Source organism: Anolis sagrei, chromosome 4 (assembly GCF_037176765.1).
Source record: "Anolis sagrei isolate rAnoSag1 chromosome 4, rAnoSag1.mat, whole genome shotgun sequence".
Taxonomy (NCBI): Eukaryota; Metazoa; Chordata; class Lepidosauria; order Squamata; family Dactyloidae; genus Anolis; species Anolis sagrei.
In genome coordinates, this window is record NC_090024.1 from 54,491,940 (window position 1) to 54,504,804 (window position 12,865).

Genomic DNA, 12,865 nt, shown 5'->3' on the forward strand with positions numbered 1-12,865 from the left:
CCATTAAAACCACAGAAGTAAGAAAAGCCCTGGTTAGGACTAGTCCAAAACAAAAAGCACAACAGCTGAACACAAACAGAGACATTATCTTTACTACTGCAACTTTCATGAGCCAGTATATAACATTATGTTTCCACTGTCAGAAGCTGCCTTTGCTGATACACTTGGAGGACAATCTCTTTCCACTCCTCTTTCCCTTAAAACTCTGCTCTGTGGAAATGTATTATTTCAGAGAGAAAAATAAGAAAGAAATGACACTACCACAGCAGTAGTGTTGGATGTCGCACCACCAAATTCCAAAACAGATAATCACTTCAATGACTGGAAATCTTGCCAGTCTTGCCATATGACAAACTGCTGTGGTGATTCCTTATTATTTCTAACACATAACCTTTAAATATATATATATATATATATATATATATATATATATATATATATATATATATATATAAACTTCTGAAACAATGCAAACAGATTGCCCAAGGACTCCAGTGCTGCAAAAAGCATTGCATGAATCAGTCTTTGCAATCTACTCTCGACAAAATGAATGCCTAATATAATCCACTGCAGGAGTAAGGCCCACTATATTGAATGGGGTTTGCTACAGGGTGAGGCAGCATAACTTCCTTTTTTCAAAACTTAATAAAACCCTTTGTATGAATCAGAAATTTTTATTTTTTATTTTTATAATGTAGGCGCATACCTAAAGTTTTGTTTTATGTAGTTTTGAAGATCAAATTAGGTAGGTGACATCCCCCATTCTCCATACACTGAGTAAACCGATTTCTGGTGTTTGTCATGACTCTTGCCAGCATAGTAGGCGTTATGTTGGCAATTTCTTCCTGGATGTTGGTCTTCAAATCTTGTAGGGTCCTTGGACAGTTCACATAAACACGGGATTTCAAAAAACCCCATAGAAAAAAATCACAAGGGGCCAAATCTGGAGAGCAGGCCGGCCACTCCAAATCCACCCGAAAAATAGGCCTTAACGGCAAAAGCACGCTCCTCACTGTTCCAACACATGATGGTGACTGAACTGTGTCAGGACAAAACTTTATACTCCCGCCTCTCAAACGAGACCACTAGCACTCCGCTACGTCTTCAACCGACTGAATGGCGCACATTTTAATAAAAGGAAGTTATGCTGCCTCACCATGTAGTTCCTTATGTGGCTTACTGTTTAGGAAGAATTGGAAGCCAAGACCACCAAGAGTGGAACAAGTGTTCATAACTTGGCTTTCAGACATCTTAAACATTCTTGACAACTGTCATGTCTAACAGTTCTTTCTACACACATGAAAAAAACCCTCACACACAGTCACAAACAGCATTCTGTTTATAATCGGGAGTACAAAAATGTGCTAGCCATGGAGAGCATGGCAACTATCCAACCCACTTCATTCCTCAGATTTCTTTCAAGATTTTGGAAGTGCTGCTAAAGTTCAACAGTGTCATGCATCAACTTTGGCTTGATCCTTAACCTTGAACTCTGTCAAGAAGTGGGCAAGGGGAGTTCTCATCTCTAAATTTAGTGTTATTCTTTAAGAATGTTTTCTGTTTTCTGAGGGACATACAGAAAGTAACAGTTAGTATGTCTGAACTTTTTCTTCATTGAATAGCTGGCAACCGTGAGGGTAGACTTATCAAGATCTCTGTACAAAGGCAAATGAGATTTTTTTTCCCCCTTGGAAGTACAGTGGCAATTGGCATTGACTTCATTTTGCCACCAAGGAAGAAGCATCCCTCCATGCCTATAAAAGTGGGAAAAACATGAATAAAAACACCCTTTTTAAACCTCTGAGAACATCTATTTAGGAAGCTCTACGTCTTCCAGCTTCCACCAGAAGTTGACCGTAGTACTGCACTGAAAGTAATAGATATTCCTAAAGAGGTGCACTCTAAGGACCTCTTCACATGGTGCAAAAATTGGTGGCAGTGATGGGTTTTTGATGGGGTTTTTAACGGGTTTTTGACCCTTTGCCACAGAGCCTGATGGCTCCTATTACACTCCAGAAAAGAACTTCCAGGCCAAACTGAAGAGAAAAAAACCCCTGCTACCACTGAAAAATTGCCAGTGGCGGACTATGGCTTAAACAGACTTTTTCCCATGTGATGAGGTAGGGGGGAAGTCAGGATGGTGCAGGGCATGGGGTGAAAAGTCCCTATGCCTCCTGGGAGGGCACCGCTTAGATCGTCGCAATCCATGGCAATACTGGTTGATTCCAGCAGCGCGTGTGACAAGGTCCTAAGAATCTCTAGTTCCTCTAGTGTGACTCTATGGTTAACATCTGGCTCATGTTGACTCTAAAGCTGCACTGGAGGACTGAAAAATTCCTAGTGATAGCATTTTAATCAAATCCACAAATAATCAAATCTGCAAAAATTACATTTGTAAATGTGGAGTGTTGACTGTACAACTCTTTGAGGCTTTTTCTTTCAGTTCCAATCCTCTGATTTAATTGGTGAAATAATTTGGTATCTTTTTAGCCTGTGAAAATTATTCAGATTTTTGACTGTTTAAATTAATCTTATTTTTGCACTATACAATTTTATGAGAAAGCTTACAGCATTTTAATAATAGAAAATCAAAATCCCTAATCTACCCTGCCATGAATGCTCCTCCACTATTGGAACCAATGATGCCACCTTACCTATGTAGCAGAGAGCAAAAATGGCTTGGAGAAAGAAAGGATATACCTCCCTTTCCCATGTGTTGTAATCATGATGGGAATACAGGTGCACAGTAGAGGCAGGAAGTGTATTAAACATAATAAGAAGGCTTTTTTCCACTATAACTTCAAAGCAGAGTGTCAAGTCAGCAATGAGACCAACTTCTTAAATTTCTAGGCTCTGAATAAGGTGGATCTTTAATTTTGCCTCCAAAGTACAAGGCATCCAGAGGGTGCAGCAAAGGCAGAGGTGCACTGTAGGCAACTAGAAACATTTTTTCTGTCTGTGTCATCCACCTGAAGGTTGGTAATGAAACTTCAAAGAAAAACTAAGTATTTATTTATCACACTATAGTAATGTGAATACTGTTCTGATTACTCAATGTCTGCAAAAGGAAATTTTTTGAGTGTGGCAAGTCACAATGGAAGTAAACCAAAGCCAGTGGTGGGGTCCCACTTTTCTGTAACCATATGGCACTAAGTACTCACAGATAAATTTTGCAAGACTGGATAACTTTTGATCTACCTGTGATCTTCAAACTACCATTATTTTGTTATCCAGAGCCATTCTGCAGTTGTCTAGGTTTTAGATACCTGTGATACTGAGAATGTGTATCTAAACTTCGCACTCTCTTTCCACATCCCAAGCACATTTTTGTAAGATTAAAAAGAATATTAATTTCCAGGGCACCAAAACTGTTTACCTTAAAAGTTGTTTTTCCTTCCAGGTACAGAGAAGAGGGTTGCCCAGATGAGGATCTTTTTACAACTGATTGTCCCAGCAGGAAATATATTTAAAAACAAAACAAAAAACAAAGCCTGAAATGTGTGTCTCAGACAATATAGATTTATTATGTGTCGGTACTTTCCAACAGAGATTATGTTGATATGTTAACATATGGATCTGTATTTGAATTGGTCTTATTTTTGGTTTCTAATCTTCTCCCTGCTACACTTCATATCTAGGGTATAAGGGAAAATATCAGTCATATGAGTGACTGACTGCTTCAACAATATGTGAGAGAGATAAATTTGTGGCACATAAAATCTGACAGGCCCTTGTTGTAATTGATTCTGAACAACTATAACATAATTTCAAATGTCTAAGCACAATTACATCTAAATTGATAATGCAGTGAGACGAACTCCTTGCCTGTTAAAAATGAGTACAGTACAGTGAACAAATATGAGGTCAGATAACACATTGTTGGCTAGAGGTTTAAAATTGCCCTATGTGTCCTATGAAATCGCCCTATGTACACAGAAAGAGGTAACATAAAAGGTTGCTAAATAATAAGACAAGAAAATCTTTAAACCAATGTGAGCCGACAGCAGTTCCAAAATCTGTAGCAAGTTGGTGGTCACTTTTAGAGTTTTCAGGCTAGAACTTGGAAACACAGTCTGCTTATATGTGTCAATTCATATTTCTGCATTTCTCACAGAGACTGATAAATGATCACACCAATATTGAAGTCCTAAGGCTAATTGGAATAATTCAGAAAACAGATGACTGAGGTAAAATATTTCATCTCTGGGAGTTAACAATCCATAGTCATCATTGTTTTATTTAATACAGACTACTACATTAGCTCCCCAGATGACCTTGGCCAGATATGTCTCCTCCTTCACTTCTCCCACTTCTGCTTTAGACCAAGTAGCTTTTTGATGTTATATATCCAAACAGTGTCATTATTCCTAAGCTTGTTTTCCACTAAACCAAGCCCTGATATTCTTGCCATCCAACCTGAGATAGTGATACCTTGGATTTCTGATAGTTCAATGTGCACTCTTTGTTTCATGCACAAAATGATTTTTAAAATGTATACATTACTTTTAGGCTATATGCATAATGTATATATGAAACATAAATGAATTTCATATTTAAACTTCAGTCCCATCTCCAAGATAAATATGCAGACAGGTATTCCTGGGGTATAAATAAAGCTAACATCACCAAATATAATAGTAGTTTTGATTGGACATTTACAGAATACTGTCGGAGATAGCGAGATGATTGCAGCAGTTGCACTAGGGAAGGGATAAGGAAAACTTTAGCTTCATCATCATCATCATCAATGATCCCTCAAGTTCAAGTACAATTGCCTTCTAAGTGTAGGGTCTTGGTGGTTGGTTAGCAGGTGACTATAAAGAACTATTCTTGATCTGCATGTTCTTACGCAGTGAAGACATTGGTTTCCATATGGAAGGCAGTCCTGCTCAGAGTTAGCTTGACACGCTTCCTCTTATCACGTTTCTCTCTTTCGCCCTCCATTCGTGCCTCTTCTAATTCCACAGCACTGTTGGTAACAGCTGACCTCCAGTTAGAATACTAGGCCTTCCCAGTTCTCGGTGTCTATACCACAGTTTTTAAGATTAGCTTTAAGTCAATCGTTAAATCTCTTTTCCTGTCCACCAACAGCCCATTTTCCATTCATGAGTTGAGTGTTTTGGAAGACAGTGCTTTGGAAGATGGTGATCGGGCATTCAGATCATGTGGCCAGTCCAGCAAAGTTGATGGTGAAGGATCATCACTTCAATGCTGGTGGTCTTTGCTAACATTTGTCTGCTTGTCTTCCAAAGAGATTTGCAGGATTTTCAGAAGCAACACTGATGGAATCATTCCAGAAGTTGAGTGTGATGTCTGTAAGTGGTCCACATTTCACAGGCATATAACAGGGTCGGGAGGACAATACCTTTATAAATAAGCATCTTGGTATCCCTATGAATGTCCTGGTCCTCAAATACTCTCTGCTTCATTTGGAAGAAATGCTGTACTTGCAGAGCTCAGAAAGTGTTGTATTTCAGTGTTGATGTTAACTTTTATGGAGATGTAGCTGCCAAGGTAGTGGAAAATGTCAAAATTTCTAATGTTAACAGCATTAAGTTGTATTCCTGATATTGCAAAGGAATTTATTTATTTATTTTATTTGGGGTTCTTGTACCCCGCCCTTCTCACCCCGAAGGGGACCCAGGGCGGCTTACAGCTGCAAGGCGCACTTAGACGCCTGCTACACAAACAATCATCACAAAAAATATAACAGTACAAATTCCCTGCTGAAAGATCACTATGGTTTTCTCAGTGTTCAGTGAGAGGCCAAGCTTTTCATATGCTTCTGCAATGGTGCTTAAAGTGGCTTGTAGGTCCCCTTTTTGAAAAGGGCAATGATGATGGCATCCTTGAAGTCTGCTGAGATTTTCTTAGTGGCCCACATTTTTCAATGAGCTTGTGGAGTCTTGACATTTCTTGATGTTTCTTAGTTTGGTATCCAATAGTTTCTTCACAGGCTGTGATGATGAAGGTCTTCAGTTTATTCCAGTGTTTCTCAACCTTTTCAGGGTGATCTATGGGTAGATGATACTTGAGTGTTGTTTGGAGAAGGGCTCATTTGGAAGGCTCTAGAAGGGCTTGGGTGTACGTTTTACACCTTATATTTCTTCCCTGGAGTCTACATTTGGGGTTGATCTTCATGATCCTTGTGGATTGAATTAACCTGTGGTTTGTCCAACAATCATCAGTTCCTGTCATGGCTATTGTGAGAAGCACATCACATGGGTCACAGACACATATAATTACATAGTCTAAGACATGCCAATGCTTTTATTGAGGGTGCTTCCATGATGTCTTAAGCTTGTTTTTCTGGTGGAAGAGTGATGACAAGATTGTTTTCCATACATTTAGTGAGAAGCAGGATGCAATTTGGATTGCTGTTTCCAACCCCACCTTTTTGTATGGGCCCTGGTCACAAGTTGAAGTCGCATAAAAATCACCCAGGAGGATGGTGTCCAGCTAACAGTATTTTTTTTCCTTGATGTCTAGTGTTCATGTGTAGGCACTTATGATAGTTGCCTGTTGGTTTTTGGCAAGGTTTATTTGGAGGGCTAAGAGTTGTTAATTAATGCTAATGGGTGGTTTTTACAGATGCTTCACCAGGTTGTTTCTGATAGCAAAGCTGACTCCATGTATTTTTCATTCTTCTCCAGGAAGTCCCTTCCAGAAGAAGGTCTAGTTTCCTTTTTTCCCTTCCGCTGTCCCTCTCCTGATCTCCAGGTCTCTTGAAGTGCTATTATGTCGATGTTAAGGAGCCCAAGCTCTCTTGCAATAATAGTAGTTCTGTGTTCAGTACATTCACTGTCTGTGTTGTCCAACAATGTCCATATGTTTCACGTTCCAAAATTCAACTTTTTTTTGGCTGCAAGGAGGTAACACCTCTGGATGCAGCAGTCCAGTCAGGGATAAGAGAGGCAAACTATGTTTAGGGCACCTTTTCTAGCCCCCTCCCCATAGGGGGTGAGCTGAGTGGATCCTAAGAAAAGCTGCTCAGTCATGGATATAACTGCTGAACTACTCAACTGCTTCAGACCTTGAGGTAAAGTGACTGAATCCATATCCATTGTTAACATGCCAGTCTGTGACTAGGTGCTTCCAGATTTCAAAGTCTGCCCCCGTCGCCACTCGCTGATTGGCATAGGACTTTTGTTGGCTTGGTTTCATTTTTCTTGGAAGACACCTGTGAGCAAATTTGATTTATGTGTGGAGAGCATTGCACAGCTGATCAAACACAGCCTTCACAGAATGAGGGTCCCATTCAGTGATATGATTTAAATGACAACAGTGGCTTCTCACCTGTTGCAGCCTTCGTCTGCTTTCACAGCCATTGTAACATGTAACCATGTTATTGTCCACCTGCTCTGCTGTTGAGGTCTTCAGATTGTGCTTGGTCTGGTTCCCTACAGCTCTGCTGCCCAGGGAGACCCCCTGGGAGGACATGACTCCAATGGTTTTGCCCACAGGTTCACTAGAACATGTAAGCCCCCTCAACATGACAAGGTGACAATCAACCGAGAAGGACATTTCAGCTTAAACTCCCATCCACTACAATGCCTCTATTCCCCACTATTGGAAAAGCAATTAATTGTTTTGTTTCTATTGATGCTGATACAGCTATCAACTTTACAACAACTATGCTACTGCATTTCCATACCACTGTATTTCTCTTTTAACATTCTGTATCAGGTATCACTTCTACACCCAATTAATCAGAAAATCCTTTCATGAGAGTATAGGCTCAATAGTTTTCTCAGCATTGATTCCTCGAAGAAGGGGATGCTTCTTTCTTTCTTTCTTTCTTTCTTTCTTTCTTTCTTTCTTTCTTTCTTTCTACACAAATGTGAGAGGTCAATTCTGCAGGAAGTAGTACTAGGTCACATCCAAATGACCCTGAACAACTAGCGGATTACCTTTTCCTTCCATAATAACATACTTAAAATTGTGTCCCAGCATATCTCGAGATCTACCTAAGTACATTATCTGAAACTGAGAATTGCTTTACAGTTAGCTTTATGGAAAGTGCAAAGCATCTTATTTCTGGAGTATTTTTATTTTAAGAGACTTCTTTCTGGGCATAACTCTAGAACTCTCTGTGTGGAAGTGCTGCTCTCATCAATCATTGGAAAGAGTAGTTCAGGCCTGCACAACTTCGAAGTACTACTGGGCCAAAATGAGATAAGCTAAGCCTTTTAGGGCCACAAATAAGTTTTTAGAACCCCGCTTCCCAAGCAAGGTAATTAGGATTGTTGTTTCTGCATGCCTTCAAGTCATTTCAGACTTAGGGTGATCCTATCACATAATATTCCTATTAATACAAATTCAAAGGGGATTTGTCTTTGTCTTCCTCTGAGGATGGTAAAAACCACTACAGCATGCTTTCTGAATTTTTTCGTTCATTCTCCTCCCTCCCTCTTTCCCTGTCTTTTCCCTACCTTTATTTCTCCTCCCTTTCTTTCCTTCCTGTCTTCCTCCCTCCCTCCATCCTTCTCTCCCTTTCTTTTCTCCCTTCCTTCATTTTCCTACCTCCCCTTCTTTTCATTTCTTTCTTTCCCCCTCCCTCCCTCCCTCCTTGTGTGCCTCCCTCCTGCCCTCTTTTTCCTACCTCTCTGACCAAGAAAGTAGTAGAAGACCTATTCCATGAGGGGCAGCCCAATCTCCTTGCACATTCACCAGGCCTATGTTTCTATGGCAGCATGTTGCACATATGCAGGCTAGGAGGTGTCTACAGACAGTGCCGGCTCTTCAGCTTAGAAACTGAGATAAGCACCACCTCCCAGAGTCAGACTCAACTAGACTTAATGTCAAAGGGAAACCTTTACCTATCTTCATGTTTTTTTAAAAATTGTGTTCTAAATGTATCCTTGGTCATGAAAAAATGACATGGCTGGACAGTATAACGACCTCCACTGTACTATGATTCCAACAGATAGTAGAAAAGCAATATCACAGCAATAATAACAAAAACTAATGTGAACACTAGTGCTTTGTTTCTCCGTTGAAATAATAAATCTCTCAGTTCAACCTTGCCTTCAGAAATATATAGTAACTCAATTTATTTTCAGTTTTTGTTAAAGGAGGTGCTGAACTTTATAGATACATTTGTATACAGGTTTACAACACAATACATATTGCACCATTGTACAATTCATGCAGCAGTAAACAGTTTTTCCTTTCTAAGTTGTCAGAGGCAGTTTATGCTTTTCCACCGCATTGATTTTTATCTTTTATTTTTTACAGAGCTGAATGGGCCATTTATGTTTGCTGCACTAGGTTTTTCCCTCTTGAGCTGTGGTTTTCCCCCCTCGAAAAAAATCCAACTATGTTTGAAAAACATTGTTAAAGACAGTTTATTTTTTCTTCTTGTTGTATTCCAATCACTTAGGTTTTGGCCATTTACTCCTCTACTCATTCTTTTCCTAGAACAATTTATAGTGCAATAATCTGTAAGGGTAAATATGATCAAGGAAATCTGACAATGAAGAGGTACTATTTAATAACCTGAAGAATAAGAATATTTAGAGAAGCCAGAATTCAGTAGTTACATATGACAAAGGAAGGGAAAAAAATGAAAAACAACATATTCCTTATTGTAGAAAATAGTAGAAAACAATTGAAATGATTGCTGCATAACATTTCATTTTCTTTTCTGCTTATGTGTGTATCTTAGTACCTACATTCCATATCCACTTGCTGGACTCCCTCCTCCTCTGTTCAGGTTTCTTGCAATTGGTGGCAGTGATGTACCAATACTCACTATATATTAAAACCTCTGGAGCTTTTGATCTACATTTCCACATAACATTATTGCAATTCCTTGCTATGACCATCTCTCTCCAGGCACTCATTTCTTATACTTTATTACACACCTGTCCAGTGTACAAGTAAATTGCATGATTACATACTGTGAATGACTGTCACTCCATTATTTTCTTCTTAGAAAATGTTACTAGAAAACATTTAAGTGCAATATATACACTCAGCCTGTTAGTTTCCTCTGGATAAAAGGGGGGACTTTAACAGTGGAAAAGATCTGCCACTCCGAGCTTATCATTTTACAAAGACCCTCAAATGGGTTTCAAATAGCCTGCTTCTTGGTGGGCAGAGAATTGGTCTTTAGATTCTAGAGGTAAACACTGGACCATTGCAACCTTTTATTCCTCCTGTTCAAAGTAGCTATATAAGACCACTCTACTACCCACTGAGCCAGAGCATATGAAGATTACCAAGGAGATGTCTCAAGTATCGAAGTAACATGTCCTTTGGGTCTTCTTTTAATCCTACTCAGATTTTGCAGCCACTGGCTTCACTATGTTGACTTTTTGATCTAGAGCAAAGCACAGCCTGTGAGCTGCATGTGGATCCTCCAGGACCATGTTTGTGGCCTCTTGAGGTCAAAACCCTTTTTGCTCCCAAATGCCCCCAAATTACCTTTAGGTGTTTGGATGGCATATCTACCATGCTTGAACCCACGTGAACTCTCCAAGGGTCAATTTTCAAAAATTATCCCAAATGCTATCTAGGAAGTTCCCAAAACATGGCAAAAAGTTTCCACATTCAATGGAGGGAGTTGAAATATTGATTTTCTTGCAGGAGTGAGAAAGGAATTGGGTGTAACCTTCCAAAGTCTCAAGTGGAGGGGGGGGGGGTAGTCTTCTACAGATTCCATAATCTGATCTGGCTGTTACTCCTATTGAAAATAACAAAATTCCCACTTGAGAAGAAAAAGATTCTTCCTGCCTTGGGTTCAGTTCTCAGACAGGAGCTTATAGAGAGGAGGAAATGGTCCATTCCCCTTGTTCACTGATGTAGCTTAATGGCAGAGACATATGCTCTATATGGAAAACATGCCAGATTAAATACTCCACATCTCTGTGGAGGGCTGGGCAAAATTCCTGTGTAAAACTTTTGAGAGCTATCACAATCCATTGTAATCAATATACTGAATGGTGGATGATTCACTATACAGCAGTTTCTTATCTTCTGTTTTTGATCAATGCATTGGTAATAGATACATACCAACTAACACATTGTCTTATGCCACATGCTATGCCAATTATCAACCAATACATTGCCCCCCCCCCCAATTCACCCATGGGATTGAACCATCCAAAATGAATGAAGTTCATATTCTCCTGGACCATATAATGCTTTCAAGCCTCTTTCACTCAACCACTGTTTCGGGTTACAACACATGGACCAAAGCGTCTCCTACCAATTCCATTTGGTTACAAAGCTATGATCTGTTCTTGAAGTCTAAATCTTGCAACCGTTCTTTATAATTTTATATCTACAACCACATAATAATGCTTTAAAAGGTATTAAATAAGGCTCATTTCAAAGATATCCACAACTTCATTTTTCCTAGGTCCTCCTTTGTCTGCACTACAGAAAAAATGTACCAGAAACTAATTTTATAAATTGTTTTTCACTCTAAGAAGAAATAAGCTGTAGTGCCCTACAGCAACATTCGATGCATATTTATTCAAAAGTAAATCTCATTTACTTCAGTTAGTTTATTTCCAAGTAAATGTACATAGTTTTATAGCTATGTTGTTCTTTTGATCTCACTTTCTTTTCTCTAACTTTTCTCTAAGAGATTTCTGTCTGTGACAAGAGTAAAACATCCAGCACATTTTTGATCAGGAGCGAAACTTATACACACACACACACATAACACAATTTTATTGTCTTTCGTTAAAAATTATTTTACACACAAACTTTTCCCAAAGATCTGAAATGGTCAGCAATCACTGAAAAGTGTACAAAAACATGGATTAAACAAAGATTTACATCTCTAACATGCAGTTCTTCTATATGCAATATCAGTGAGATATTTAGGGTCATAACCAATATTCTACTTACTGTATTATGAACAGTATATCTATACCAACAAAAAAAATTGCCACATGCAAGCTAGTTTAAAATCCCATTAAAATACTGACCTTGTTTCTTTCAGCCCTTCTTTCTGAATTACTTCCAGTATTTGCTTTGCAGTCATTGGTGAATTGGGATGTTTTTCCAGTGCCTAAAAATAAATATACGTGTAAGAAGGCAAAAAGTAATTACTGCAGATGTTTCAAAAACTCTATCATCATATATTTTGTACAATATTTTGTTAAAAAATCAAAAGCTGTCCTTGAAAGCTGGGGTTGTCTATTTGCAAAACAAGAACAATAGCTTACAACAAGCCAAGCAGATAATCATGGGCATCAACTAGTGAAATGTATGAGAGAATCTTTACATGGCAAAGAAGTAGAAATATGGATCCCATTTAAGATTATAAATGAAAGAAGCAATTATTTAGAGATGGTAGAATAAGAGGAATAACATATGGTGCTGCTTGAAAAAATATGTCCGTAATATCTTTCTTAAAAATCTATTTGCTATTGACTGGCCTTGGAAAACAGCATAATATTTTTCAAAATTTAGCAATATGAGTAAGCATGGGGGAAAACTAGAAGAACACTGTAACTTGTTGCTGAAATATACATTCCAGTTCAGCTCAGTTTTCCATTCCTTTGCCTTTTATGAAGGGGTCCCTGTTGATATACACAACAGTTCTGCTTAGTGAGAATGAAGGCTTCTACTTCCTTCACTGTCCTTTCCAGATACTTGTTCATGCCTTTCTCCCCAGTTAACACACGACTTTATTCAGGTATGTAACTGATCCAACAAAGGCCATGGTGACAGTAATCATGACCTCTATGGATATTATTATGCTATTGGAGCATGCACATCTACTTGAGAAATAGGCCATTCATTCAGAACATATATTCAAACAGTCCAAAATTGCTTTTGTGATAACCTAATTGAATGCCACAATGGCCATTAGTACAACCGTCTATTTTGAAACAAATTGTGGTGG

The 12,865-nt window shown here is 38.7% G+C and overlaps 1 protein-coding gene across 5 annotated transcripts in view; it reads right to left on the minus strand.

Moving 5' to 3' along the window:
• Positions 1-12,865, minus strand: part of ASXL3 (ASXL transcriptional regulator 3) — a 145,902-nt gene that overhangs the window by 100,895 nt on the left and 32,142 nt on the right. For 4 of the 5 annotated variants that reach the window (XM_060775237.2, XM_060775235.2, XM_060775236.2 and 1 more), the window contains one exon: positions 11,943-12,025. In XM_060775237.2, coding sequence (XP_060631220.2) covers positions 11,943-12,025 — 83 coding nt within the window. Of the gene's footprint in view, positions 1-3,376; positions 3,432-11,942; positions 12,026-12,865 lie in introns of those variants that run through there. The other variant, XM_067467432.1, reaches the window with a different exon arrangement.